At 43.9% G+C, this 24,860-nt stretch overlaps 1 protein-coding gene across 1 annotated transcript in view; it reads left to right on the top strand.

Moving 5' to 3' along the window:
• Window positions 1-24,860, top strand: part of HMCN1 (hemicentin 1) — a 1,257,483-nt gene that overhangs the window by 910,283 nt on the left and 322,340 nt on the right. Inside the window, exons 76-81 of the mRNA XM_078642741.1 lie at window positions 174-295; window positions 2,582-2,746; window positions 15,440-15,547; window positions 16,310-16,447; window positions 16,559-16,693; window positions 20,769-21,038. Coding sequence (XP_078498867.1) covers window positions 174-295; window positions 2,582-2,746; window positions 15,440-15,547; window positions 16,310-16,447; window positions 16,559-16,693; window positions 20,769-21,038 — 938 coding nt within the window. The remainder of the gene's footprint in view (window positions 1-173; window positions 296-2,581; window positions 2,747-15,439; window positions 15,548-16,309; window positions 16,448-16,558; window positions 16,694-20,768; window positions 21,039-24,860) is intronic.

Raw genomic sequence — 24,860 nt, 5'->3', positions numbered from 1 at the left:
TACAGTTAAGTGTGTGTGGAAGTCCTACCCCACTGCAGAGATTTACCACTTTAAGCTCTGGCCATATTCTGTTGTGACCATTCTGCAGTATAGTATATGGGACCTACATGAAGATATTTGTTGAATCTCACACATTAAAGTATTGCCGCAATAATTTTTAATCTTTTATTTAGGCTTCTGTCCTCTGGCTCTCTGGTGATTATCTCACCCACTGTAGAAGACACAGGGGTTTATGAGTGTGTGGCAATTAACGAAGCAGGAGAAGATCAAATATCTATTGACCTAACTGTTCAAGGTAAGTCAGAGAGTGTGAAATTGACTATCACTGTATGTGTGACAGTTATTGCAGATATTTCGAGTGACACTAAACTTTGTACGTCCATCTGAAGCCTTTTTTATGTAAGGATGCTAGTCCCTTCCAACGCTAAAAGTGAGAAACTTTTTCAAATTATATATATGCATGTCATCATGGAAAATTTAGCAAAAATGGTACATCATACATTCTCAAGAGATTTAGGGGTCTCTTGAGTGAACAAAGACGTTTTTTCCACACACCCCATCAGGTAATGAGTACAGATATTTAAGAGAAAAAATCATTGCTTCCGTGGGAGCTCAGAAGGCTTTAACTGTGCATAAGCAGCCGCACTTTCCGTAACTTATTTAGAAAGTGTATTACACAATCCTGTTACATGTTGGAGCTCTTCATTTGACTGGATGTGCACCTCTGTCATGATGGGAAACAATAGACCTCTCAATTACACTCCTTTCTACCCCATGGCCAGGACTGGGCTTGAAGCTAAAACAGTTCTGGAAATTACTGTTGTATCATCCCCACATCAAGCCAAATGAGCACAAGGAATGAGCAAGCCTGTATTTCTTCACAATGGTTTGGGTGACGTTCGCCCTTCAGAGGTTTCCTTTAATTGGGAACAAACAATTGAGTACAAATTTTAAGATATGTTACATAAAATACCATAAGCCTTACAGGCTCCTCTCTTAGGCCACCCTGTCCTGGGAAAAACTATATCCTGCAGATCACTGCTAGTGACGCGTTTCTCTACCATGGTTGTGAAAATATGGGTGATAAATGGGTTACCTCACTCTTCTTCGCTCTCTGTCTGACATGGTGTTACTGTTCCAAAATGGGAGAGACACACAGAAGACAGAGAGAAGAGGAGAATGATAGAGTGTGCATGAGTATGTGTGTGTGTCTGTCTGCAGATTCACAGAGGAACATCTGCTGGAACTTGTAAAACAACATCAAGCATTTCAACTGCACGTAACCCTTCAGGATCTGAATGTATCCAAATGGATGCAATTCTTAGAAGCTGCCCACACCAAGTTCCGGTACCACTGGTGGCCACTTTCCCAGCTGTCCTGGAGTCGGGCACACCTGGACATCTAGGTCCCAATCCACAAAGGTAAACTTAGACATTTGGTTTAAACTTAGACCAAACGTGGGAATTCACAAAGGGAATTTACGAGTACTATCTTTATGTCCACACTCGGGCGGATCTCCTCCCAGAGAGTGCGGACATAAAGATAGTTCTTATGAATGCCCTTTTTGAATTCCCAAAGTCGCACACCGAGACGTTTGGTCTACGTGTGAACCAATTGCTTAAGTTCACCTTTGTGGATCTGGCCCCCAGTCACAAGCTGAAGATAGCCTGAGTGATTGGAACTTTCAAAATATCTATCCCCCATCCACATCCTGAAAAGAAGAATGGAGATGGAGCTCAGCGCATCCTATGTTATGGGATCCCCTTATGCCTGTTTTCTGTCACCTGTATAGTCTTTATTGGGTACATATGAAGTGTTCTAAAACGGAGGAAAGGCATTGTGAGAATCCCTTAAAAATGTATTTCAGAAGGACTATATTCAAACTGTGAATTCCTGAGAAAGAGGGGTCAAAATATGGATACTTACTTCCCCCTGCATTCCTCAGTCCTCAGGTAAACCCCTGCTTGGCTTTCCAATTGCAATCCACTCTTCTCCTAAAGCTCCTAATTACCACAGAACTTTCACACAGAGTGGTAAAACTCCTTGCTTATCTTTAAAATGATTGTATGACAGAACCATGCAAGCCTTTCAAAATGCATGAGTTGAGACTCATCTGGGGCAGAGATTGACATTTTAACTTTGAATAAATAAACCAAGATTCTATTCCAACCAGTAAGATAACAGAATGATATAACAGGTTAATCTAAGGGGTGCAAGCTGCAAAACATTTGTTATAGGTACATAACTTGTTTCTTCTTCATCACAATCCAGTTTTTTAAGCCCTCTCACTTCTAATGATGGTGTTTTCCTTTGTGGATTCTTTCAATTGAATGCAAGAAGTAAAATTCAGAAAACATGCCTGTGAAATATCATTTTCTTTTCGTGATCATAGTGATTGTGATTCAAGCCAGTCCAACATAGAAGTTACTAATGTGGGCACCTGGCTCATGCAATGGGTGTATTGTGGTAATACAAAAGGCTTTGTAAAGAGTGAGGATGTTTGTTTTAAATGTTATTTTACTGATATATGGGCAAAAAAGGCACAGAATCCATTACTGTTCTACTTTTACCTTTATTTCAGTGCCTCCTTCCATAGCAGATGAAGTGACAGACCTTTTAGTTACCAAGCTGTCTCCGGTAGTAATTACGTGCAATGCAGCTGGAGTGCCAAAGCCTTCGATACACTGGACAAAGAACGGGTTCAAGCTCCTTCCAATAGGAAATGGCTACAGAATACTTCCAACGGGTACGTGCACTGACATCTACACCTGCACCTCTGTTAGAATGTTAATTGCTAGCCATTGTTGCAGTGGCCTAAAGGGTTTAGCTATTATTAGAGTTGCATGTGCAATGGTGCCAAGGCCCAAAGATGATAGGGACCCACTGCACCCCAGCTAAGACTGTCTCCGACAGATCCTTGTTACTAGCTTGCATTATGGACCCTGGCACCTTTTTCTACTCACTGCAGCAAACCGTAGCTTTCTGGATGTCTGCTCCTTACGAAGATGTTCTGTGGTTTGCTTTAGATACAATATGGAAGGATGATAAAACATTGAGTAGACTTTTAAGACCTCATATCCTTCAAGTCAGAATCAGTTTCATGAAAAAGTGAAAAGATTTTCCTTTGCAAACTTCGTGAACTGTTTTTCAAAACTTCACCCAGTAGAGGCCCTTTATCTTAGAAAAAATACAACTGTCTCATAAATCTTTCTCCTGTAAATGAGGATTTTGTGCACCAATATAAGTATTCTACAGGACCACTACATGCTCCCCATGATGTGTTCCCTAACAGGCAACCTATTTTTAAAGGCAACAATAGTTTCTATAAGAAACAAGAGCTGCTTTATAAAACATACGTTTCCAATTTGGCAATGCAAACATATAGATGGTGGTCCATTGTTCCTTGCAGGCCACATCATTGTGTTTGTAGCCAATTACAGGGACTCACAAATTGTGATTGCCTAAATAATATTCACTAGGCAGTCATTCTGAGACTCCTTACTACTACAGATCAGATTTTGGGGTTGCAAACTTCAAGTACACAGGGCACATCACAGAATCAAAGAAAGGTCAAAATTTGTGTAAATTATTTGCGACTTGTCTGTTTGAACATTTCTCCCTAGATCACTTGGGGCTTAATTCACAGCGGTAAACGTATACTTTTGTGTACGTTTATGTAAGTGTAATCCTTTATGTGCGGAGTTCCCTGCCCCGAATGCAGAGCCTTTGCATTCGTAAACTTACTATTAACTCATAGTTTATGAATACCTAAAAAATTGTAAACTTACACAAAGCTGTAAGTTTGTCTTTGTGAATCAGGCCCTTAAGGTTATTTACCCCCATTTGGTCAAATGATGTCATGTAACTCTCAATGGCCGTTCTGTCATGCTGCTACAGAGTGTATGGAAATTTGACTCAGGGCCCAAATACTATTTCGTCCATGTGTCCAGGGATTATTGGTCAAGGTGGTGTCCAAAGTTTAAAAAATGTGAGGTAGGGTTTGCGACTGTCATGAAAAATGAACACATATATTCGAGGCATATGGGCTGCAGATGGTACATTTATGAATAGATCGCCATCTGGTATTGGGCTCGGATGATTGCACTTGTTTTTCTCCTGGAGAAGTCTTTTGTAGTCACGAGGCTGGTGACTCCTCCCTTGGGTGATAGTGCGCATGGGCATCGGCTCCATCCTTAGATTGTTTTTTTCCGCCATCGGGTTCGGATGAGGATCGAAGCGCTCCGGATCGACTTCGAGAAAGAAGTTATATTTCGGCGCATATTCCCTTTCCAATTCGACGGTATTGTTTATAGAGCACGGGTTAATTTCCATTCCGACGCGCTTCGAGATCAACAACAAAAAATTCCAACTCTACGTCGATGAGACCGGGAGGCCTATCTCGACGTAGTCCAGGCCAGAGTCCATGGGAAGGACTCCATTAAAAAAATGTCCAACGTGTGGTGCTAAATTCCCCCACAAGGACCTACACGAGGTGTGCAACCTCTGTTTATCACCTGACCACGAATCCAGGGACTGTGAAGCCTGTGCGGCTCTCTCCTCAAAGTCGACGATTAGAAACCGTCGAGCCCGAAGACACGAGATGTCGAGGATGGAGTCAGATGCAATCCCAGAACTGTTCGAGGTCCAACACCCTGAGGAAGAAGAAGATGAGGACGGGTCGGGGTCGGAAGCGGACGAGTCTGAAGTCGACGTTCATCAAACCGTGAGTGACGACGTCCCTTTGCCAAAAAAACGACCCCGATTGGTGTTGACCCTGCCTTCGAGCCCGTTCAGACAACCAAAAGAGTTTCCGACGCCCCGCCTTCGTGCTCGGCAACAAAACCGAAACCAAAACACTCGGCCTCCCACTATGTCGGAGCCGAGAAACGGTCGACATCGACACCGAAGCTCCATATCAAAGAGAGCTCGCAGTCGAAACATTCCACATCGACACCGAAACACTCGACACCGAAAAAATCGGACTCGAGCAAACCCTCGGTGCCGAAAACACATAACACCGAGATACAGAAGCAAAAGCACCTTTCGGACCCGAAGACTTCGGTACCGACACAGGAGCAACAGACAGATCCAAAACAAAAGACTTTGTTCATTGATCCACAGACTGGCAAGGTGGTGACAAAACTACCTAAAAAGAGAAAGACTCAACCGTTGGAGGACAAAGCTCCTCCTCCTGAGAAGAGAACAATGGGGACAAATACAACTCCTCCCCTTTCTCCACAGCCTATGGACACACCCTCTTCTCCTCTTCCTCATACTCTGCCAGCTATTCCTACACCTTCTACACCACGCCCATCGACACCTCAAACAGATGTAGAAAGTGACACAGGGGATGGAGACCTTCCTAGGGATGATAACAATACTATCCCAGAAGACACAGACCCATGGGAGGATTATGACGCAGTATCAGATAATGATAATGACCCTGACCTGTATCCCTCAAAGTCCTCTCCCCCTGATGATAATTTGGGTTTTGCACAATTATTTAATAGGGCAGCATAATACCACAAGGTAGATTTACATACAGAACCTTAGATAGAAGATTTCCTTTTAGAAACACTACCTGCTGCACAAAAATCCTCAGGGACCCTACCGATGCTTAAGGGTCTCCTCACTCATACATCAGACATATTCAGAGACCCGGTGAGGGCTAGGGTGTTAAACCCAAGAATTGATAAAAAGTATAAGGCAGCCCCAAAAGACCCAGTATTTATTAAGGGGCAAATACCTTTGGACTCGTTAGTAGTCTCAAACGCTCGTAAGAGGGAAAACTCACTAACAGCAGGAGAAGCTCCTCCTCCTGACAAGGAGTCCAAGTTAATAGATGCCTCCGGCAAAAGAGTTGCATCCCAAGCAGCAAACAGCTGGCGCATAGCAAATACTCAAGCGCTACTTGGGCGTTATGTTAGAGCTCATTACGATGAGTTAGAAAAACTCATGTTTTATGTTTTATGTTTATGTTTACAGATTTGTAAAGCGGGTGGCTGCCCGTGAGCGTCCCAGCGCTAGTGATAGAGCAGAAGAGATTGAGGGAAGACTGAATTAAGGAAACAGCCATGTCTTAAGAAGTTTACGGAATGGAAGAAGATTGGGCTGGGCCCGAATGTCTAGAAGCAATGTGTTCCACAGTTTGGAGGCATTGTATGAAAAAAGTCGGCCTCCAGAGCGGGCCTTCCTGATCCTAGGTATTGACGTCAAGTGAAGGTGTGAGGAACGGAGAGTTCTATTGGTTTTGTGGGGGACGATGAGGTCCTTTAGAATGGGTGGGGCCTTTCTATGCAAAATTTTATGAGTGGTGCTAAGAGCTTGGAAATACACCCTTTCTTGGATAGGCAGCCAATGTAGTGACTTGAGGGCTGGTTTGGCTGAACAACGGCTATGTGTGCCCGTTGTTCATTACTCATCTCCCTAAGGAACATCAAAAAAGGGCAGATCAGCTGATACAAGAAGGGAAGATAATAACTAACACTTCCATTAAGTGTGCCTAAGACGCAGCAGACACTGCAGCAAGATCCATAAACACCAGCATCATGTTAAGAAGACATGCATGGCTCAGGGTCTCAGGGTTCAAACAGGAAGTACAAACTTCTTTATTGAATCAGCCCTTTGATGGTAAAACACTCTTCGGCTCAGGTACAGATGAGGCGTTAGAAAAAATGAAAAAGGACACAGAAACGGCTAAGTCAATGGGAGCATTGCAACAGCCAGCTCAGAGGGGTTCCTTTCGTAGGTCCACCTATAGAGGCGGATCAAAGAATACAGGCACAAGCCAGCAATCAACCTCTTTTACACCAACATCACCCAGAGGGAATTCTAGAGGCAGTTACAGAGGTAACAACAACAAGGGTAGAGGTCGCGGAAACAACAACAACCGCAACTCTCCTACCCCAAAACAGTGACTTCATACAGCTCCCCCCAGACCATAAATTCAGAACATTTCCACATGGTCACGCTACAACAAGTACTTCCTTTACTGAAGAAAGGGGACTTTATTTCTACACTGGATCTAAAAGACGCCTACTTTCATATCCAAATTCACAAAGCACACAGAAAATACCTCAGGTTTGTAGTAGAAGGACAACATTATCAGTTCAAAGTCCTTCCGTTTGGTGTCACAACAGCATCAAGGGTGTTCACAAAATACCTAGCAGTGGTTGCAGCACACCTAAGAAGACAGCAAATACATGTCTTTCCTTACTTGGACGACTGGCTAATAAAGGCCATGTCACAAAAAGAATATCTTCAAAACACACAAAAGACAATTCAACTGCTGCACCAGCTAGGGTTTACGGTGAACTACACAAAATCCCACCTGCAACCAAACAAACTGCAACAATATCTAGGGGCTACTATAGATACAGAAAAAGCCAGAGTATACCCCAATCCAGTCAGGATTCAGGCAATGCTTACATTGATTCAAAGGTTTCAACCGCAACACTCATTAACAGCTCCAGTGTTCATGCAGTTATTGGGGATGATGTCCTCTTGCATACTGCTGATCCCATATGCCAGACTACAATTGCGTCCGCTTCAAGAATGTCTAGCAACACAGTGGAATCAGGCTCAAGGTCAGATTACAGATCTGGTGTTGGTAGACGACCGCACGCATCGCTCTCTGAAGTGGTGGAATACAACAAACATTTCCAAAGGGCGGTCGTTCCTAGAGCCAATTCCACAAGTGGTGCTAACAGCGGATGCATCGCTCACCGGATGGGGAGCTCATATGGACAGATACACAGTACAAGGAAGATGGAATGTACAGCAAAAACGACTGCACATAAATCACCTAGAACTACTAGCAGTGTTCCTAGCATTAAAAGCTTTTCAAATGCTTGTTCTCAACAAAGCAGTCCTGATCAGAACAGACAACATGACAGCAATGCATTATATTCAAAAACAGGGGGGGACTCACTCTCTTCAACTATCCAGACTAGCGCAGGAAATTTGGAGATGGGCCATTCCTCAAAACATCTATCTGTTATCCGAACACCTACCAGGAGTTCAAAATCAGATAGCAGACATCTTAAGCAGAGAGTCAGAACATATACAAGAATGGGAACTGCACAACAAAATACTGCAGCCATTCTTCCAAAGATGGGGACAACCGGAGATAGATATCTTTGCCACTCATCAAAACGCAAAATGCCAAAGCTTTGCATCCAGGTACCGACACCACCTGTCGCAGGGCAATGCATTATGGATAAATTGGTCCAACAAATTTGCATACGCTTTTCCCCCTCTCCCACTAATTCCATTTGTGGTTCGAAAACTGCAACAGCATTCAATGACCATGATACTAGTAGCACCAACGTGGGCATGTTAGCCGTCGTTCACCGCGCTCCTACAACTCTCACAGGTGCCACACCAAAAACTAAGAATCTCACCCATGCACCTTACACAAAACCATGGAGAAATAATGCACCCAGATCCCAAACAACGGAACCTAGCGATCTGGCTCCTGAGGTCTTAGAATTTGGTTACTTAAATTTACCCCCAAACTGTATGGAAATTATTAAGCAAGCAAGACGTCCCACCACCAGAGCCTGCTATGCAGCAAAGTGGAAAAGGTTTGCGGTATACTGTAACAGTAACAACATCAACCCTCTGGACGCATCTACACAAAATATTATTCGCTACTTACTACCCTTACAGCAATGTAACCTTGCTTACACCTCCATTAGAGTACATCTTGCAGCTATAGCAGCATACCTGCAAAACAGACAACATCTATCCCTGTTTAGGGTACCCGCAATTAAGGCTTTCATGGAAGGACTCAAAAGAGTTATTCCACCAAGACTACCACCTTCCCCAGTCTGGAAACTTAACATAATACTCACCAGACTAATGGGACCACCTTTTGAACCTATGCATAGGTGTGAAATACAATTTCTTACATGGAAATTGGCCTTCCTTATAGCCATTACCTCCCTTAGGAGAGTAAGTGAGTTACAGGCATTAACAATACAAGAACCATTTCTACAACTACACCAAAAGAAAGTGGTTCTTAGAACAAACCCAAAGTTCTTACCTAAAGTAATTTCAGCATTCCACATCAATCAGCCAGTGGAACTACCAGTCTTCTTTCCAAAGCCACAGACGGTAGCAGAGAGGGCCCTACATACACTAGATGTCAAAAGGGCAATATTATATTACATAGAAAGAACTCAAACTTGCAGAAAAACTAAACAACTATTTGTAGCGTTTTCCCCAACACATGAAGGCAACCCTATCTCTAAAGCAGGCATTGCCAGGTGGATTGTAAAATGTATGCAAATATGTTACATTAAAGCAAAGAGAACATTAACTGTTCCCCCTAGAGCTCATTCTACACGCAAACAAGGGGCATCTATGGCATTCTTAGGAACATTCCCCTAGATGACATATGCAAAGCAGCAACTTAGTCTACACCGCATACCTTCACAAAACACTACTGTGTTGACGTGCAGGCAACACAACAAGCAAAAGTGGGCCAGGCTGTATTTAAAGCTTTATTTCAAACTGTTGCAACAGACACTGGTGACCACCGCTATGGAGGTAACTGTTGTGTAATCTATTCATAAATGTACCATCTGCAGCCCATATGCCTCGAACAGAATATGCTACTTACCAGTATGCATCTGTTCTTGGCATAGAGGGCTGCAGAGTGGTGCATGCCCTCCCTGCCTCCCCGGAAACCTGTGTCGGTTCCAACATTATCTTATTTAGATACACTTACATGGGCATCTCTTTCTGTATTCTATCATACTACTCCATCTAACCCTACTATGGCAAAACAATCTAAGGATGGAGCCGATGCCCATGCGCACTATCACCCAAGGGAGGAGTCACCAGCCTCGTGACTACAAAAAGCTTCTCCAGGAGAAAAACAAGTGCAATCATCCGAGCCCAACACCAGATGGCGATCTATTCATAAATGTACCACTCTGCAGCCCTCTATGCCAAGAACAGATGCATACTGGTAAGTAGCATATTCCTTATAAAGGTGTCTTTCAAAGTGTACTGTGCACAGCTTTGTTACTGACTGTATAAGATTAGTAATTTACATGCTTCTTGAGAAGACGTCATAAATGGAAATCACCAGAGACATTGACAAAAAAGAAGAGAAACAAAGTGTGCCAGAGTATCTGTGTATTTGAGTAAGAGAGAGATAGAGAGACTACAAGAGGAGAAACAGAGAACGAACAAGAGATGAGTCAGGGAAAGAGAGGAGGGGAGAAAGAGACACTACAAAAGAGGGAGATCGATAAAGATATGGAGAGGCAGAGGTATAAAAAGTGAGATAGAGAGAGTAAGGCAGACCGAGATAAAGAGAAGACAGAGACAGCCAGGGACAGGGAGAATGTGTGTCTGGGTGTTTGTGAGAGAGGGAGAGAGAGAGAGCAAAAAATCCAGTGAGAGAGTGATAAATGGAGAGAAAAAAAGAGACACAGACAGGCAGCAAGCGAAAGAGGAGGAGCGCAAGACAGACAAAGAAAGAGGCACAGAGGAAGAGAGAGAGGGGGAAACAGAAAGAGACACATCTAGAGACTGAGCCACACTCTCAGACTCTGACAGTGAGATCACTTCAGGAAGCCTTAGTGCAGTGTTAAGAATGTTTGTACTTGCTCCCCATACTCCTGCCATCTAGTGCTGGGCGTGGATGTTTGTAGGTTATTTTTCTATGAAAAAGACTTTTGAGTCACAGGAAGAACTGTGACTTAGCCCTTAGTGGGCAATGCCAGTGGGTAGCGACTCCATGTTAGGCTGATTTTTACACCACTGGGTTTGGACTTGTACCAACAAGGCTCGAAGACTTGACTTGTTTTCTACAATTATTTTGGCCTACAGAGGGAATTCTGACACCCAGAGAAGGAACAAACCTTTGTCGACCTTGTTCTTCTCTCGACATCACTATCCAGAGACCAGTACCCACAGAGGAAGTCCCTGAACCCCAATGCCCTTGTGACCTCTCTAGGGCTGCGAGCCCATTAGCATCGACAACTTCCACACCATAAAAAGCACACAGGGTAATGGAACTGATACCCTTCCAGTATTGCCTCCAGTGCAATGCGAAGTGCCTGGGGTTTGTAACCTCTGCCTCTCCCTCGACAATACCTTGTGTGAAGCTTGCCTATTCTTTGGGTCAAAGGAAACTCTGTTGTACCAAAGAGCAAGGCATTGGGCATCCCAAAGAAAACACTAGCAGTCCACCACTACACGCATGGCATCTTCGGCAAACAAGACCCTTCAGCGCTAAGGAAGGTGTAGATGATGACCCTTTAGATATCGCACTGTTGGCATCCCAGAGGCCATCTCTTTCAGCAGCTCCGAACTGGTGGAGGAAGACGAGGCTCTACAAGCTTCCAAGACCTATGGCCCTCAAATAAAGATCTCCATCAGAGTCCTAAGTACTGTCAACTCCTACACCCACTACATGTCTCACAAGAGGCAGAGCATGGCACCCAAGGGAGTCTAGCAATGAGCCCCATGCACAATAACAAAAGACTTAATGGCCTCCACCGACTTTGGTCTCCGGTCAGCACCAATCAAAGACCTTAAATCCAAAAAAGGGCCCATCCAAGAGCATCGACTCCTCTCGGCTGTCAAGCCTCATGGCCACTGAAAAGCCTCAACTCTAGTCTAAGCATAAGGCTGTATCGACGCCAGCGCCCAACTCTTCAGTATCTTCATGGCCAATGCCAATAACACCCTCGACAACCAGCTCCAAGGGTTCAGGGTAGCTAATCCTCCAAAAGCTACAGGAGAAGCTTGATGCAAGACAGGAGTGCCTCTTTATTCTCTTACTGGGAGGATTTCAGCAAACCACCCCATCAAATCCCACAGAGACTTCACCTCAAAAGAGGAGTTTTGCATTTGAGTAGGAACCTGCATAAGAGGACCTCTGGGTTCCATGCCCAAGATGCATAGTGACAGGGTTACTATCCCTCCCTTTTATGCTCCACATCTGTCACATTCTCCTCCACCAAGATAATCACCTCCTTCACCAACATGACCAAGAGCATGTACACCACCTCCACTGCCTTCACCAGAGTCACCAGAGGAATCCTCACACTCCTCTTATGACCCAGGCAGACCTTATGGCCCTGTCGACCCCTATGATACACCATTCAAGCCAGTGCTTACAGACGGCCCTTAAGACGACTAAGATGTCGACCCCCAGGCGACTCAAACCTTGACCATTAGCCTGTCAGGGCATCTCCTTCCAACAATATCAAGACCTATAATGGGGTCATCCAGCGGGTAAATATCATTCACAAGGCAGACATGCAAGTCTTCCTCGTGGAACATGAATTCCTCATCAAGATGCTTGCCAAGAAGGAGTGGACAGTGCCGTTTCTGATCATAGGGCATGCTCCAGTCTGCCCCGGAGACATCCTGGGAACTCGTGAAGGCTAGGGTATTGAAACACAAAGTTGAGAAGAAGTACAATTCCCTTCCCTAGTGAACCAGCCCATATCAGGGTACATATCCCACCTGACTCCCTGGTCAAGCACACCACCTGCAAGTGGGCTTCTGCTGAAGCCCTGCTGCTTGGCGATGAGAGTAAGAAGTTGGACACAGCCGGCAAGAGGGACACTGGTACATAGCCAACTCTGTAGGACTACTCACCGCTATGATAGAGCCCAGTGGGAGGAAATGCAGGAGTTGTTCGAGCATCTGCTTGAGGAGTTCAGTAAAAGGGGGAAAGAGATAGTCTCAGAGGGCAAGACCATCTCCAGCACTACCATCCACTGTACTGTCATTGGTGAAGACACAACATCCCTAGAGGTCAACACAAGCGTTGTTCCCCAATTCCACACCTGGATTTGGATTTCGAGGAATGAGCTGGAGGATCAGCAGCTTCTTCTCAACCTGCCGTTTGATAGGGAACACCTATTTGGACCTCAGGCTGATGAGAGGCAGGTGAAGATAAAGGACACCAATATCGGCAAGTTGATGGGTGCCCTTCAAACTTCCAAAGGCTCCTTTCGGAGGCAGCAGTCTTGAGGAGGCACCAAGGCCACCTCTCCTGATCCCACCCACTCATATCAGAGGCAGCAATAACATTTCCATCAGCAGATGGGCAGGGGCTACACTAGAGGTAACTGCAGGGGCAATAACAACAATATCATGGAGAGGGGCAAACTCCAGTAAAAGAGCCTGCACCTTTAAGCACTGAAATTCCCCACCTCCTCAATACTTCCTGTTGGAAGATTGGCATACGACAACCCTGCAGGATGTCACCCTTCTGCACCAACAAGATAAGTACATGATGGCGCCAGATCTCAAAGATGGTTATTTTCACATCCTCACCTATCCTGCCTACCAGTGCTACCTCCACTTTGTGGTAACTGTCCATCATTACCAATTAAAAGTGCTTCCTTTAGAGGTTACCCCCACTCCAAGAGTCTTTACAAAGTTCCCAGCACTGAGGTTTTAGACTTTGGTTACCTGGGTCTCCTGCAGAAATGCACGGACCACCCAGGCCTGCTACGGCGCAAAATGGAAGATGTTTGTTGACCAGTGTATCTCAAATCACTTCGGCCCTCAAAAACCTAGCATACAGGACATCATTTGTTATCTTCTCCATCTACAAAAATCAGGCCTCATCTATACTTTTATATGGCTACATCTATCCGCCGTGGCTGCATGCATGCAAAATAAGGAACACCCCTCCCTCTTTTGCATCCCATTCATCAAAGCTTTTATAGAGGGCCACCGAGTTCTCCCTTCCCCTGCTTGGTACCTCAATAGGGTCTTTGCCAGACTCATGACCCTTTTGAACCATTGAATGTTGCCCCCTAAAATTCCTATCCTGGAAAGTAGCTTTCCTCATTGCTATATTCTCCCTCGGACACGTTAGTGAGTTGCAGGCCTTCATTCAGGTCCACATGGACTTCGCCAAACACTTCTATAAGGCCTTACTTACACGTGGCGGCATACATGCAAAATAGGGAATACACTTCCTTCTTTCCCACCCCAGTTATCAAAGCTTTTATGGAGGGCTTCAAGGGGGTCATCCCTTTAGAGTCCTTCCTGTCCTTGCATGGAAACGTGTTATGGTCTTTACAAGGCTCATGCCCCCCCTTGAGTCATTACATGCTTCCCCTTGCAATACCTATCCTGGCTTTATTCTCTTTTACATATGTTCGTGAGTTGCATTCCCTCACACTCCAAGAACCCTTCATTCAGGTCCACAGCAACAGGGCTGTTCCAAGAACAGCTCAAAGTTCCTTTCCAAAGTGGTTTCCCCTTACCATCTCAACTAAATGATAGAGCTGCCATTTTTTCCCTCAACCAGACTCAGTAGCAGCCCTTCATACCTTAGATTTCAAATGTGCTCTCATGTATTAGATTGACAGGCTCAAGCCTTTCTGCAGGCCCAATCAGTTGATTATAGCCTTGCCAAAACCCAACAAAGACGAGGCTATTTCTAAAGCCGGTTTTGCTATATAGTCAAGTGCATACAAACATGCTACCATAAAGCCAAAAGAGTCCTTCTTACCCACAGGGCGCTGGCTGACATATGCAAGGCAGTCACCTGGTCAACCACAAGCACATTCATTACGTCTTATTGTGTGACTATCTTAGATAGTCAGCAGGCTATGGTTGGCCACACAGTCCTATGACCTTGTTTCAGATATCTGCATCATCCAACTCTAGCCACCACTAACAGGAGTAATACTTTATTGTCTGTGCATAGCATGAGTAGCTACAACACGTGCTACGAACAGAAAATGTTACTTACCCTACAAGCAACTATTGTAGTGTGTAGTGCTGTAGATACACATGCACCCATCCTCCTCCCCGGAAGTGTGTGGCTTAATTTGCGGTTCTCTTTTTTTTATTACTTAACGTACTTTTACAATACATATGGTGCACCACACAGCGTTCGTTCGACACTCCAAACTTACTCTTAACCTCTGTGTGAAAAACAATCTAACATGATCAGTGCCCTTGCACACTGCCCACTAAGGGTCTGATTAAAAGTATGGCGGATGGGTTACTCCATCACAAATGTGACCGATATCTCGTTCGCCCTATTACGAGTTTCATTATATCTAATGGAACATAAGGCCCATAACCTGTCCGCCAAACTCAAAATCTGGCAATAAGTGCGAAGTCACCGCGCATCCTGAGACTTCAAAGAATACAGCCTGAAAACGTCCGAGCCCAACACTAAATGGCAGGAGTAAGCAAAGCATGTGAATCTACATTACTACACGCTACGAACAGAAGCTTAGAGGGAACGTAACAGTTTCCTCTCTCTATTAGTAAAACAGACTTCTAAGAGAACCCTTAAAATTTAAGATGAAACTATATAACACTAGTCATTGAGTAGTAATTGAACAGCACTCTGAGCGTTGTTTTTGCAAAGTGAAAAAGATTAAGCAGAACAAATACCGCACATCATCTAAGTAACGAAAAGCTTATATTCTAGGCACCATTGAAATAATATCAACACAGCTGGAACATGCTGGAAAGTACACGTGCGTCGCCAGGAACCCAGCCGGCTCTGCGCACAGACATGTCATCCTCCGTGTTCAAGGTAAGATAGAAGCCTTTTTGACATGGACAATGACAAAAACAGAACTTGCTGGGCAGTTATGTTGGCAAAGATTTAGGAGGATGATAGTGATAAGCCAATGCCCATTGTCCAGACCTCTGCATCCCACCTTGCAATACAATCTAAAGAGTTTGAAAAAGTGTAAAGGGCTTGTTGGAGGAACTGACCATTCTTCCATTTTGCATTTTTTTACTTTTTCTGTAAATGAAAAAAATGCAACAACTTTAAAGTTAACAAAATAACGTTACAGAGGGTTGTAAAATAGCAAAGGTGCCTGTTCTATTCGTGACTGCTTTAGTTATTAGTTGGGTTTTAATTTATAAATGTTAGAAATATTGGTGGAGATAAAACGTCATATACCTACCAGAAGTTTGAGGGAATTGGAAGGGATGTCTTGAGCCTTTGGATCACAACATCTTTTTCTCTATATACGTCGTTCATTTATCCAGGATTCAGCCACAGAGTTTGCCTTCCATAATCCTCTATAGCAACAGCGTCCAAAGTAGAACCCTGTGTGTCCATTTTATGTCAGATTTTCAGGCTGTCCACATAATGCAAATTTAAATACAATTAATAAAACTGCATATCACTTACATGGTCATTTGTTATCCTGGAAATATGACTTGTATCCAGCTGTCCTGGACAAATGCTCTCCAGATATGAATGTGTATGTTGTGTTTTTCTTTGTGCTACACACACATCAACATGTTACCCAGATTCTTTTGATTTTGTCGTGTTCCCTAGAGCTCCCCATCATTCAGGGCCAACCCGGTGCCATGGACGTCATTCTGAACAATCCTGTTGTTTTACCTTGTGAGGCACTTGGCACACCAAGGCCGACGATTACCTGGCAAAAAGAGGGCATGAATATCATCAAACCAGGTAAGCCATCTTTTGGTTTGAAGTAAATCTCTTGAGTTAGGGATTTCATCCTTTATGGGCATTGATAGTGATTCTTACAATGAGATCACAGCCCCCTTGTGTTTCTTTCAGGGGGTGGCTATGCAGTGATCCCCAGTGGTGCCCTACAGATTGCTAAAGCTGTAATTGAAGACGGAGGCACCTATATATGTGTTGCTCAAAATCCAGCGGGGACTGCCTTGGGACGGATCAAGCTAAGGGTGCAAGGTAAGTGTAAATTTTATAATGCCATTTTTGTCAATCTACCACACTTCAAGTAGGTTGTATCAAGAGAGCGGCTACTCCCCTGCTTATGGACATCGTACTCTGCATTGTGGAGTTAGGTACACACGGACTCCTGTTGCTGTTGTTCTCCCCAATGCATTCAGGAGAAGTGATGTTGGGGGACTACTTAAAACCTGGAAACTACAATGACTTGCGTTGGGGGGCGCTGGATAGTGAATAGTTTAATTTACTATTCCAACTCCAGTCCCCGTGGATAGTAGGGAAGGTTTTGGATAGTAAATTAAACTATTCCCTATCCTATAGCGCCCCCCAGCGGAAGTCGTGGTAAGGACTTGCTTTGTAAAAGTTGCGTGGTAAAGGTAGTACGTGGTAAAAGTTACATTGTAAACGCTGTTTACCGGAAACTACAAGAGCGCTCGTACTACTTAAGATCCTTGAAACTACAAGAGCACTTGTACTACTTAAGATCCTTAAAACTACAAGAGCGCTTGTACTACTTAACATCCTGGAAACTACATGAGCGCTTGTACTAGTTAACATCCTGGAAACTACAAGGGCGCGCGTACTACTTAACATCCTGGAAACTACAAGACCGCTCATACTACTTAACATCCTGGAAATGACAATAGCGCTCGTACTACTTAACATCCTGGAAACGACAAGGGTGCTCGTACTACTTAACATCCTGGAAACGACAAGGGCGCTCGTACTACTTAACATCCTGGAAACAACAAGGGCCCTCGTACTACTTAACATCCTGGAAACGACAAGGGCGCTCGTACTACTTAACATCCTGGAAATGACAATGGCGCTTGTACTACTTAACATCCTGGAAAGGACAAGGGCGCTTGTGCTACTTAACATCCTGGAAACTACAAGGGCGCTTGTGCTACTTAACATCCTGGAAACTACAAGAGCGCTTGTACTACTTAACATCCTGGAAACTACAAGAGCGCTTGTACTACTTAACATCCTGGAAACTACAAGGGCGCGCATACTACTTAACATCCTGGAAACTACAAGACCGTTCATTCTACTTAACATCCTGGAAATGACAGTGGCGCTCGTACTACTTAACATCCTGGAAACGACAAGGACACTTGTACTACTTAACATCCTGGAAACGACAAGGGCGCTCGTACTACTTAACGTCCTGGAAACGACAAAGGCGCTCGTACTACTTAACATCCTGGAAATGACAATGGCGCTTGTACTGGATGTATGACATTACAACGCATGCTTTTACATCGCATGCCTTTACAACGCAAGTATTACAACGCAGTCCATTACAACGCATAGTGCTTTGGGGTGCTGGATAGTGAATAGTTTAATTTACTATTCCAACTCCAGTCCCCGTGGACACTAGGGAAGGTTATTGGATAGTAAATTAACCTATTCCCTATCCTATAGCGCCCCCCAGAGCAATGTGTTGTAATAGTTTGCGTTTTAATGGTTGCGTTGTAAAGGATCTGCGATGTAAAAGTTGCGTTGTACAGGTTGTTTACCGCTTGTACTACTTAGCATCCTGGAAAGGACAAGGGCGCTCGTACTACTTAACATCCTGAAAACTAGAAGAGCGCTCAGAGGCTCCTTGCTGAGCACGTTTGCATCTTTCCTGAGCTACCATCCTCAGGTTGTTAAGACTGCCCCTTCCTTTACACCACAAAATCTTTTACAACGCAGGGCTTTACACTGCAAACTATTACAACGCATTCCCCAAAGTAACGCCAAGGTGGAGTTAGAATAGTAATTTGCGTTGTAATGGGGAATGCGTTGTAATGGATTACGTTGTAAAGCCCTGTGTTGTAAAAGATTTAGCGGTGTAAAAACTGCGGGGTAATGGCACGCGGAGTAAAAGTGTGCGGGGTAAAGTGTCCTATTCCGGGATTGACCAATTTCTTAGATGTATTCCCTCCAAGACTCAGTTTGTTGGAGCGGAGCCAGGGTGAAGGGCCCGACCTTGCTCCAAGAGCACATATGGGATCTTTGGACCTGTGGATCAGACATGCCATGATCCCATTGGGTTCCAGGGGCATTGAGCCAGGCGCATTTGCCCAGGTCAGTCTTGCTCCCGGAGTCTGCTGCTCTTGGCCAAAGGCTGAGCACAAGGACTGGGAACAGGGCATAGATGAAGGCTACAACCTGTAGTGCTTTCAGCCAGATGACACGTGCAGAGGTTTCCTGCATGAACACAAGGGGTCAGAGTAAATCATTAGAAAAAACAGAAACTCACTGAAAGAATACTGTTAAATGTATGTTATGTTTCTTTAATCAGAACAGAAAAAAAAATGTGTTATTGAATACAAATTTGCAATTCTCTGTCACAAAACTGCATTGACAGCCTTACAGTGCAAAGCCCATGAAGCACAGAAATTAGGGCGTAATGCTGAGCAACGACTTCTTTTCAATACAGTCTTATCACCTCACCATAAATAGTTTCATTGATAAAAACAAAACAATTGCACTTTTTTTTTCTCCGACATACTAAATTATAAATTATCCATGTTCAGTTTATGCGTGAGGAAATCACGCACTCCAGGATAGACACAAATAGGTTTACCTACAAATTGTGTACAGTTTCATTGGCTTCAATCTTTCAGCTCCCCCGGGGAAACTAACATTTCCTAAAGAGGACCAACTTAGAGCATCGCTGTCCCAGTTTAAACGCTTTGTCTGGGTCGGTATAAGTGTATATTGTTCCTAGATGGTGTTGGGCAGTAAATCGGAAGTAAACATAAAATGAATAACCCTGAATACATTGGGCAATAGCTCCTCCTAATGTTTCTGTTTCGGAAGTGCAGGCCTTATGCTGCAGTGGCTCCACAGATTCTGTTTTAGAGCCTTACCATGCCATGCGTCTCTGAATACTCAATCTTATCCTTGTACAGTCTTTCGCCCTCTCTTTTTATAGGCTCACTAGAGCTTTGTGAAACTCACAGGGGCAGAAAGGGTATTAAAATCATCCTAAACTGATCTTCTTTTAGAAATCCTTTACTATTAAGGACCCTGTTAAACAGGCACGTAGCTCGGTCGTTAAAATTTGGGGGAGGGGGGCTTCAGCTTTTCAAAAATTCTCGCTGGCATAGAATGTCAACATAAAGCATACGACAAGCAGGGCACATGAGAGGGGTTAAAGGGAAATTCGAAAAGGAGACGAATGCGGATTTATTGTTGTAAAATAAGCAACAAATTTGAAGACTTTCAAAGCAGAGAGGGAGAGAGAGTGTGTGTTTTTGTTTGTGTGTATATAAAACCTCCTAGCGAAATCCAACAAACACCTCACCATAACCGACAGAAAGAACCTTTACACAACTATTTTCCAGAAAATACATTTATTGGGGGGTGTAACACCCCAAACTAAGCTACGCCCCTGCTATTAAAAATTTCTTTGCATATACAGTTCCAAGGGCCTTTCATTGCGAGGTCCAGTTTTGCCTTTTCTAAATTTCCTGCATCACATTCGTTCAGCTGTGGCGTAACAACATCTCAGGACGCCACCATGCAAGACAAGATGCGGCCGCCATTACCCATTCCCTAACTGCCCTGCTGCTTCTGAGTGTCTTATTTGATTTCAGCTGGCCAGCCCAATGGGGCCCAACTTGAGGTGATTAGTGTGCGCACGGCGGGGCTGCGGGAACCTCGATTACGCCCCTGTCCTTCCGGGCTGCTACATTTTGCTCATAACTACCTATTTAATTATGCCATCACCTAGCAGCGTCTAATTTCAGACATGTCTTCTCAGTTTAGGTCTCCAGACCAGGGTTGTCCAAAGTCGGTCCTGGAGGTCCGATTCCATGCCAGATTTTTAAGGTAACTACATTTATCTAAATGGGGATATGCTAACAATCTGACATGGAGCCAACCCTCTAGGACAGACTTTGGAGAACCCTGCTCCAGACATTCCAGGAAGAGACCATACACAGGATTCCGTTTAAATGTTTAGGCTGTTCATTGACATTTGTAGAGTTGTTGAAGTCACTAAGGTATAAATATGGCAGCCAAAAACTGAAGTAAATCCCCCTTATAACAGTGTTTGTGTTTCGCAATTCTGTTGTAGTTCCACCAGTCATCAGCACGCACCCTAAGGAGTACACCGCCATCATGGACAAGTCTGTTGCTCTTGTGTGTGAGGCCGAAGGTTACCCTACTCCTGAGATTGCCTGGCATAAGGACGGGCAACGGCTCATCGAGTCTGTGCGCCACAGGATTCTCAGCACTGGATCACTCCAGTTGGCGTTTATTCAGCCTGAAGATGCCGGGCGATACACCTGCACTGCCGTCAACGTGGTGGGATCAAGCAGCTCCGGTATGGAGCTAATTGTCCATGGTAAGTTGGTTTGAATGGAGACAACACATTGGTAGGTCTGGGCACACCACAGTATTGAAACTCCATGACCTTTCTAGTAAGGAAGTCTCGTAGCGTTGCATCAAATGGCACTTTAAGCATAGAAGCTCTTCAGAGTTTCAGACAGGTCTCACTTGGGGGCATATTTACGGGAATGGTGGAGCAGGGGAGCTCAGCAAGTTACCTTGCTACACTGCCTGCGCCACAGGGAAAGGGCAGAATGCAGCACACATAGAAAGCTGAAAAAACAAGAACTAAAGATATTTCTCCTTGTTACGCCTCACATGGGGGGGGTTGCATAAGATTTTAGCGCATTCCCAGGTTTGCAAGTCCTTTCAAATGTAGGAATGCATAAAAAACCATGGGAGTTACATGGGAATGGTACGCGTCCTTTGCGCAGAGTAAGATGGCGCAGCGGTTTGCGCTGCGTTGCTTCACTCCAGATTTATGAAGCCATTCAATGCGGCTTTGCGTGGCTTCATAAACCTTACTTAGAGGCTTGCTTCACACATGTACCACTTTGCGTGGTGCAAACGTGATGCAAGCCTCTCATAAATATGCCCTTGGTGTTCATGTAATGTGTTCAGTGGCTGGCCATGCTCTGCAATTAACCTGACTTCTCCTTTATACATTTTCAAATCTATGATAGGCAGTGACATTTGTTTGACTTAAATGACTAAGGGTGGTTCTCAAAGCAGCAATCTGTAGATCCCCTTATTTTGTCTTTATGGACGCTGTTGTTTGTGCCACATCATACTCTGTTTCTATAACCTCCGTGTCTCCTTTGAAATAAAATATGCACTTTTAGTATTGCAGAATTTACAGATCTCATCTTCTGTAAAAGGAATGGGGATAAACTAGTATAATGAGTATTTTTTCTATGGTCTACTACTTTTAACTGATACATGCTTCAAAATTAGATTTTTCTTTATCTTGAAGCAATCTCGCTCGTTACTAGGTTTAACAGATACATTTGTATGTTATTCGCTAATCTTTCTTTATCCCTTGACCCAACTCCTTGTGGGTGATCATGAACAGGGACATCGTAGTGTGATAACAAGAAATGGGAATTACTCATGGAGGGTACAATTAGGGTGTCCTCTGTCCTTAAGGATTCGTGCCTATTAGCTGGGCTTTCATTTCAATATAGTACTTTGCATTAAGGATGCAAAGCTTCTCTTCAGCATCAGGCCACAATATTAAGAGCATTGCAGAGGACTAATAGGATGTTGCACCTGACTAAGCAAAACTAATTGATGTCTAGGGCCCTGATTACGTGTAGGTCGGTGCTTTCCGAACACTGCATAAACCCCTGTTTATTTAGGGATAAGAATTATAAGTTGAGTGGTATTACCCATATCTGTTCATTATTGGGTGCAATAAATATCTCAACCACAGGGGACGAGTATAGATTATTTACCGCTTATGGACAGTGGACCTATAGAGCAACAAAAAGGGCACCAACCCTATGTTTTCACAAACCCAAATCTTTTTTTGACGTTCTGCGTGCTAAGACCAAAATGCCCTCTGTCCTAAGAGCACCACCCCGTACATAGGGTAAATATCAATTTTACTTCAAATTTGGAATAGCACCGCTTAGCGAATGATTTCAATCTATTAACGGGATAAATAACTCGAATAATGTCCTCAGGGCCGGACTGGGAACCGAAACCGGCCCTGGCAAAGTGCTCGGCCGCCCCCCCACCCCCGGGGGGAGGTTGGGGGGTGCGACGCGCTCTTTGCTAGGGCCGGTTTTCGTCCGATTTTGTTACAGTGCCGTTTTTGCAGCTATGCTGCAAAAAACGACCCTGTAACAAAACCGGCCCCCTGGGTCCCAAAACCGGCCCCCACCCTCGCGGCCGACCGGGGGATTGCCCTGCAACGGCCAGTCCGGGCCTGAATGTCCTTATAGATATGCTGAGTCTTGGTGTATATTTCAATGCTTGTTTAATGTTCCTTTTGGAAAAATTCAATGATAGCCAGCCAACGCGTTTCGTTCTGAAACAGAACTTCTTCAGGGCAAAAGATGTGTCAGGCGCGGTCTAATCCAAAAGAGTCCTTTATATTAAACAGTCAAAAACGCACTCCATGCTAAGAGTGATATACCAATGCCTGGAAGTATCCATTATGTAGTGATTGCATTTTCAAAGAAATGTCTTCTGAATATTATATCCTTATATTGTGACACGAGTCTTGAATATTGAATTTTCAAAAGACCCCAAATCATATATTTTCTCCTTTTATATATTTCGAAGTGTGGGTCAATATTCCAATTCTTAAATGAACACGTATTATTTCCAAGGTAGTAACCCGGTATGAAGGCAGGATAAGCCGACACCGCGGCGTTCCACAGATTCAAAAACCCGCCGCTACTGCTAACACCTCAAAAACCCGCCGCTACTGCTAACAGTAGCGGCGGGAACGAAACGCGTTGGCTGGCTATCATTGAATTTTTCCAAAAGGAACATTAAACAAGCATTGAAATATACACCAAGACTCAGCATATCTATAAGGACATTATTCGAGTTATTTGTTCCGTTAATAGATTGAAATCATTCGCTAGGCGGTTCTATTCCAAATTTGAAGTAAAATAGATTATTTACCGGACCATACGAATTTTGGTGCAGTAAGCACCACAATCTGCATGTTATTCCCCAGAAACCAGTAATTAGAGCTATTTATTGCACCCGAAAAGAACCATACCTCAAGGTATAGTTATTTATCTGGTGATACATAAAACACCTGGATTCTGACAAACTTTGAACCAGGGTCTAAGATTTCTTCTAAGCTAATATTCCTTCTGTTTCCTCAAAGCCAAACTTGAAGTTCAGCTCAGTTTATGTTGTAAAAGCCGAACATTACCTAGTGGTGTAGCAATCAGTAGTGCAGCAGGGGCACCATGGCCCAAAGCTGTGAAGGGGCCTTTATGGCTGTGTTTTACCACCAAACTGTGGATAGAAGGGTCCATTTTCCTTTCTTGCATTATCATACCCTTGCTATATGAGTGACATGGTCTGTTTTTTCACTGTCTGTAGATCTTTTTACTTTCTAGATTTCTGTTTGAAAAGGAACACATAAGACCCAAATATGCCATGCTAACTTCTCAAATACAACAGTGGCACACACGTTCTTTAAATTCAAAACATGATAAATTGTTTTAATTACTTTTTTCTGATAGTCCCTGTTGTTGCTGGAAATGGTTTATCCCAAACTGGGTTTTCATATTAGCACACGGCGTACAAACAGTGACCATCATTCACAAACAAAGGTATTCCAGGGATGTGTTCTACTTTGGGGGAAATTAGCAGGACCAATTCGCAATGCCATTTGGAAACATAAACTACCATTTCAGCCATTAAAGACTCTGATATTTGTCTGTGGGGTATCCACATAAGGATACTGAGCAGGTGTAAATACATGTTCTACTGTGGTATGATAGGCCTCTGCTGTAAACAATTACACAGAAGTAATGCAAGTACAGAATAGTAGGTAGATCAAGACATAGTTTGCCTTTGGAGTTTATGAACGCCCACAAACTTGTGATCCTCAAGATATTTACACACTCCATTTAAACCCTTTTCATATCTGTAAATGGTCAGAGATTTGCTCCATTAGAGGGCTTAAGTAAATCCCCTTCCAGGATGGGAAGGTGACTACAACTTTTCAAAACCTAATAAGGTTGTATGGAAAGTGGGTGCTTCATGGGAATATATGTTTTCCCTCTGGAGGAAAAATAAGTGCAATTGCACAGTGGGGCTAGTCCGTACGCATAACTGTATTGCATGTCCAATTATGCACTGGGGA

This window comes from Lissotriton helveticus, chromosome 1_1 (genome assembly GCF_964261635.1).
Source record: "Lissotriton helveticus chromosome 1_1, aLisHel1.1, whole genome shotgun sequence".
Lineage (NCBI taxonomy): Eukaryota > Metazoa > Chordata > Amphibia > Caudata > Salamandridae > Lissotriton > Lissotriton helveticus.
The sequence above is the reverse complement of the archived record's forward strand: the minus strand, read 5'-3'. Positions and strand labels throughout refer to the sequence as shown.